This window comes from Mchenga conophoros, linkage group LG7 (assembly GCF_057382185.1).
Source record: "Mchenga conophoros isolate Kocher_MC1m ecotype Shallow Benthic linkage group LG7, M_conophoros_male_GT1.1, whole genome shotgun sequence".
Taxonomy (NCBI): Eukaryota; Metazoa; Chordata; class Actinopteri; order Cichliformes; family Cichlidae; genus Mchenga; species Mchenga conophoros.
Window position 1 is genome coordinate 65,051,961 of NC_140532.1, and position 6,347 is coordinate 65,058,307.

Here is a 6,347-nt window from a genome sequence, read left to right on the forward strand (position 1 = left end):
ACCCACAGTGACTTCAGAGAAACAAAACTGAGAGTGTGTGAGTGTTGTACATTTTTGCTACCTGGTTCAGATAACACTCACAGTAATCAAGATTACTTTGTTTCATATTTGAAATACATAAGTAATAAGTAATAATATTACTAAATAAATAAATAAGTAATAATAAATAAGCAATACGTAATAATAATAATAATTAGTAAGTAATATAAGTAAACAGTTTATCAACCACTGTAGTGATACTACAATAAGTCCATTAACCGACACATTGCTCCTGTACCTCCCTAAAATAGACATTATAAAGGCTGACTTTGTTACATAGATTTAATATATGATATAATAAATATTATATAATGAAATAATAAAATATAGACTTTATTATTAACACTTTTCAATTAAATGATGAAAAATTTTAGTGCTATTTCAGAGTAATGAAAACTGAAAGTGGGTGTGATGTGGATTATTGTTCCCTGGTTCAGGTACCATTTACGGTAATTTGTGTCAGTATAAATGTAATATGATCAGGTAGGAAAGGGGAGGGGTTAGAGTGGTCACATGCTCAGGTATGGTTATAAAATCGTGTCAGATCTACTTTACCACTGCTCAGCTCTGCTGCCTCGTAGGTAAGTTTCTTTGTTCTTTGTATGTTGTTTTTGATACATATTAGGGTTAATAATAAAAATCTGAGTTTCTGTGGCAGCTTAGGCAGTGAGGTGAACAATGTAACAAACTCTATGGATCAAAAAAGCATGTTTCAGCTTTCAACTCTACTATTAGAACACAACAAACCCTAATGATTTGGTATCAGCTTATTTGGCTCAGATATTTTCTTGAAGTAAACCTGTTCAGTACCGTAGAGCAGTTATCTTATCTGTCTACACACAGATATAGATCTCTCTGTCTCTTACAGCTACATGTATTAGTGATGTGCGGATCGATCCTGAAATATCGATTCCTCCGATAGCAGTCATTTATGTTCTAGAATCAATTCTCACATTAAAATGTCGATATTATATGTCACCGTTATTGTTAGCCGGTGGCCCGGAAACAGCGGGGGTGTCCAAATTCAGAGGCTGCTTCCACCTGAGGACCCGGCCTTCGCGGTCTAAAGAAAGCCGGGTAGTACGTCACAGGATCCCTCGGTGGAGTGAAACTCAGCCGTCTGCTCCTTGCTATCTAAAATATAACCGGGCGCTGGAGTAAACTCTCGACCGTCTCAGACTTTCTTTAATTAGTTTTCTGTTTGATGTTTATTCAGCTGTGTGAAAACCCCGGAGGAACCCACCCGACGGATTAATAAAGTTAAATTTAATTTAATCTAATCTAATAACTTTATTCTCAGCCAAACCGATTTACTCACGAACAAATAAAACACTGAAAAAGGCAAACAATAACATTTTTAAGTTATCAAAGTGATTTATATATCATGTTTAACCCGAGTAGCGAAAGCCCGCGGGGGTTTGAAAACGATGTGTCGGTCGGCTCAGATATTTGAAGTTTCCACAGCTACATTCTCACCTGACAATATGTTAAAATGTTTTGGGGTTTTTTTTGGGGTTTTTTTTTTTTTTTGCGACCCAGAAAGAGAAATAAGAGTAATATTAAAACTAAGTAGCTGCCGCCATTGTTGGAAACTGGAATTGGCTGGGCCATGATAGGAATTCTGCGATGTGGTTTTTCAATTTTGTTGTCCAGGTGGAAATTCGGGAGAATGGTGGCTCCGGGATTCTCCCGGAAAAATCGAGAGGGTTGGCATGTATGGTTGTGGCAACATCACTAACCTCAGAGTAAATCACATCACAGAATATGACGAGCGTATGTTGAGGTGAACTGAAGAGGAGGACAGGGACAGGTGGTGCTAGGGCGAGACAGACCTCTCTCATGGAGTCCTTTAGTGCTGCAAGCAGGCAAGGTGTTCAAATAGCGCACAACTTCAGTTTTTTATTTCTATGTGATGAACTCTGCATTATTAAGTGATAAGAACAAGTAATCTGATGTTCTGTAATCATTATGACGCTATCATTTGAGATACAATAAATAAAATACGTTTTTGTATAAAGTATCGGTATCGGATCAGCACCCTGAATATTACTTGGTATCGGATCGGAAAGGAAATCAGTGGTATCGCGCATCACTAATATGTATACGTGCATATGCACACACATTAATCACCTCGGGCAATTTTAAAAGAAAGCCTGATAGGACAACACTTTCCTTGCACAAGAAACTGAAACTGTTGAGAGGACAAAAACAAGAAACATCTATAAAAGTAGGTCAGATACCTGCTGCATGTAATTTTACATGGATACAAGAGTATCCATGTGATATGAGAGCTTTCAGTGTGTGGTATCTAACATGCTGTGGTAATACAGGTAATATTTTTTTTCTGTTTAGATTGAAAAATTTTAACAACTTTTTGGGAGAATCCAATCAACGCAAACCAACTACAACCGAAACCACAAATCATCTGAGAGTTTGCCATGGCAAAGAAAAAACCGTCTATCATCCATAAAAAGCAAGTATTTTACATCATCTCAGTCTGGATATTAACTGTAACAGTCTCTAAAAATACTTTTTGGATTCCAAGTGTAGCACATACAGTTAGGTCCTTAAGTATTTGGACATAACACAAATGTTGCAGCTTAGGAATTACTGCCATTTTTATACTTACAGAGTCATTATCCAAATAATTACAGATCTGACTGTATGCACTGTTTTCCCAGGTTAAGATGAACTCATTCTTTCCCAATTATTTGTCCTGTTTCAGGTCAGACAAGTTAATGAAATATTTGAAAAAGACAAGAAAGTCGGCCCGTTACAGCTGCACGGCTATTCGTACCAAAGGTGAGTTAATGCTTATATAAAACTGGAAAAATGTGATGAATCAATTTTTCTGTTTTTGGGGCGGTTGGGCTGAACGCTAGAGGCGGGTATTTCGGGGCCATTTACTGGCAGCAAATTAAAAGTCAGTAAATTAAACACAGCAAAATACCTCTGCTTCAACACTGTATGTTCCATCTTTGTAGTGTTTTCAGTTACCTGCAAATTGATGGATTGTGTTTTTATTTACTGTGAGATGCCAAACAGAATATCTTATTTGTAATTTGGACCAGCCACGTTTTTTAAATAACACGACTTTAACAGCTGTAAATTCACAAATTGTGCCTTTTTTCCTCTCTTTCTTTAGTGAAAAGAAGAGCACACTGGCTCCAGAAAATAAAATCGAGCTTGAAACACAAAGAATATGACTTAAATAAACCAAAAGAAAGCAGGATGTTTAATAGCAAAAAAACAAAGATATTATCGTGTAAATGCCAATTTAACATCAGAAAGATTATCTTCTTTAAAAATCGCTATAATAAACAAACGGCTTCTTTTGTTTCCAAAACCAAAGGCGATCACTCGACCAAAAGGAAAGACTCATTCCCAGATCAGTATATAACTATCAAGAAACCAAAAAGATCTCATGCACACCCAGACTCCGTGAATCCTCTTACTTCAAACATTCTCAACATATCCGGTCATCAGATCATTTTTTTACCTAAATTTGAAACCTGTAATGATTATTCGGAGATACTGACAAAACTTCAAATGCCACACTTAAACGGTTTACCAAATTTGAAACGCAATGAACTCAGTTCTTGCCGTTTGGAATTCGAGCAAAACATTGAACTGTTTAAGAAAAACTGTGATTTGATTCGAGGATTTAAAAAGAAAAAGAAAGAGGACTGTTATCATCAAATCAAAGAAATGCAGAGAGAGGCAGACAAAATTCCAAGTGTCGATGCAAATAAATTTTTTGATTCCCTCAAAGATTATCTGCAGATGCATAAACGTAAACAATATGCATTGGCCATTTTTTTCATGAAACGCAGTAAGACCGTCTTTGTTTCACCGGAATTTGAGGTAGATTATGAAAATGACACACATACTGAGCCACTTTTATGTCAAGAGGTTGAAATTATTTTGCAACAGCTTGGAACCTTTGTGGAGAGCATTCTGGTTTATACGCTCAATAGTCCTTGCCTGAACTGTATGTCTGTACTCAGTAAAGAAGCGTATTCTTGGCACAGAGAATATGGAATTTCAACAACTGTAGGATTCACACAATTTTGGGGATTGAGTGGTCAAGACTTTTTTCAAAATATTACCTGCTCATATACCAACATGTTGGATCCAAAGAGCGTTTTTCATGAAAGTACTGACAAATGCAAGAGCAATCCCTTCAAATTGAAGTCTTTCACGGTCAACAGTAAAATCTTCCAAAATATCAGGAAACTTATTAAAAAAGAAGAAAAACACAGCTGCCGTAAGAAAATTGAATTTTACGTGTCTGTGCTGAAAACACTGGCAAAAATGTCCTTTTGTTCACGTGAAACACATTTACAATGTGGTGAAAACACAATTTATTCTTTCGTATTTCCCCAAAAGATCCAAAATGAATGTAGACACAGTCTTTTAGACGATTGGTCAGCACTTGTGAATGACTGTGCCAAATCAAATGTTATAAAACAAATAACCAAGGATTTTAATGTTGCGGTAGTTGAAGTTATTTACCAAAATCTGAAGTCCTCTTGTGGGAACAATAGTCCTTTAAAGCTTTGCCATATTCCTCTGAATCATTTAGATTGGGAGGCATATTAAGCATGAATATTAAAAAAAAAAAAAAAAAAAAAAAAAAAAAGAATTTTATTACATAATATAATAGGTTGGAATGGATTATAAATTAAAATTAACTTAATTCAAAGTGAATGAAAAAGTAAATACTTAAAAAAAATTTTTTTAAATTATATATCGTAAGATATATAATTTAATAGATATTTATATACGTCCAGAGTAACAGCCGTAGACTGCAGTTTGCCGCCTGTCAGGTAGTCAGTAATCCAGGGGAGCTGAACTCTTGAGAGCAAACAGCCTGGTGACTGTAGCGTGCCGAGGGGCTCACGTGGATCTGTGGCTGAATCTGGAGCTGAGACTGGAGGTGTTCAACGAGGACTCCTACGAGGCAGCAGAGCTGATGCGCTGATCATTAATGGCCGAGGCTGCTCACACCAAAGGTGGGTTGATGAGTTATCAACTGTAACAATATCTTGTAGCTTGGAACAGAAAAATCTCATCTTTGTTCTCTGTCTTGCTGCCTCCTCCTGTTGGTTTGTGTGTTAGTGAGTGGCAGGATTCTCCAGTCCAGTGAGCACAGCTCCATCAGCTGGTGGAGTTCAGTCAACACACCTGCTCTCAACAACCAGCAGTGTGCTCAAACATCGGTTTCCCCTCCATCCTGCACGATGTTTTACACTCCAGAAGCAGTAAATCAGGATTACATCACCTCTCTGTAGAAGGAAACTCTCCTAGTGTCCTTAATTTGGATTCTTGTCTCCTTCTCAGTTCCTTCCTGGTGTGTGTGCTGGACTGGATCCTCTGGCTCTGTGCCATCTTTTACTTATAATAAAAATCATTGAAACTTGTGTCACTCGTCTGAGTCTGCATTTAAATCCATGTGTTCTTGTTCTCTGTGTCAAAGATGTGAGCCACAACCACAAACCAAACTAAATTTAGTCCATAAAGGTGAACATATCACCATAATAAAACCATTAAAACCATAATAAAACAAAAATCCAAATTCTAGTCAATACAAAACAATTCTGTTTGTAACAGATACAATAAACAATTTATCATTTATTATAATTAGCTTGTTAAAATTTTTAAAAAAGTCCAGCACTCCTGCAAATTTCTGTATTTGAGCTCACAATAATAAAAACCTGGTATATAGTTAATTTTCACAATACTACTAAAGGTATAAGCCAAACTGAGCACCAGCGCTGTCAAATCTAATTAGTTCCCAGAACTTAAACTCGTTGCCTTGAAAAACTAAATAAGGCTTACTTACGATGACTAAGTTAGGGCAACAAAAAATAAATATACAGTCAGGGGCGGTCCTGGCCTTTTTGATGCGCTGGGCGAACCCTCCCTCTGATGCTAGCTCACCCACTGCAGTTTGTTTTCTTAGTTTCCGTTGTGGCCCTCACTTTGTTAATAGTCTCACATTTTGTAAATAAACGCTCACTCGCGTCACAGTCTTTTGTCTGCATCTTGCTTCCTTACTCTCACACACCACACCATGACAATAATACACACTCTCTCTCCATAGTGAGTATACAAATAGATAACAAACACCCATTATAATTCATCATACATTGAGAATAGCTGACAAATCAACAATACACCTCTTCCAATTAATGGCTAATTATGCTGAACACAGTCCAAAAGATTCAATCAGCCACATCAGTGTCTACTGTCTGTCTACTGTTTACTATCATATCCAAGTGGCTAACAAACGTAAACAGAACCCC

The 6,347-nt window shown here is 36.8% G+C and overlaps 1 protein-coding gene across 1 annotated transcript; it reads left to right on the top strand.

Annotated features, from left to right (window-relative positions):
• The first annotated feature begins 585 nt into the window (after window positions 1–585).
• On the top strand, window positions 586–5,462 carry LOC146571563 (uncharacterized). Its single transcript, XM_085281316.1, has 5 exons — window positions 586–620; window positions 2,392–2,512; window positions 2,765–2,841; window positions 3,185–5,054; window positions 5,161–5,462. The coding sequence occupies exons 2-4, from the start codon at window positions 2,478–2,480 to the stop codon at window positions 4,639–4,641; spliced, it is 1,569 nt and encodes a 522-aa protein (XP_085137442.1). The 5' UTR covers window positions 586–620; window positions 2,392–2,477; the 3' UTR covers window positions 4,642–5,054; window positions 5,161–5,462.
• The last annotated feature ends 885 nt before the right edge of the window (window positions 5,463–6,347 follow it).

Coding starts and splice junctions, on each gene's coding strand:
- LOC146571563 (XM_085281316.1), top strand. CDS start 2,478: ATGGCAAAGAAAAAACCGTCTATCATCCATAAAAA. Junction 2,513..2,764: donor CCGTCTATCATCCATAAAAA/GCAAGTATTTTA, acceptor GTCCTGTTTCAG/GTCAGACAAGTTAATGAAAT. Junction 2,842..3,184: donor CACGGCTATTCGTACCAAAG/GTGAGTTAATGC, acceptor CTCTTTCTTTAG/TGAAAAGAAGAGCACACTGG.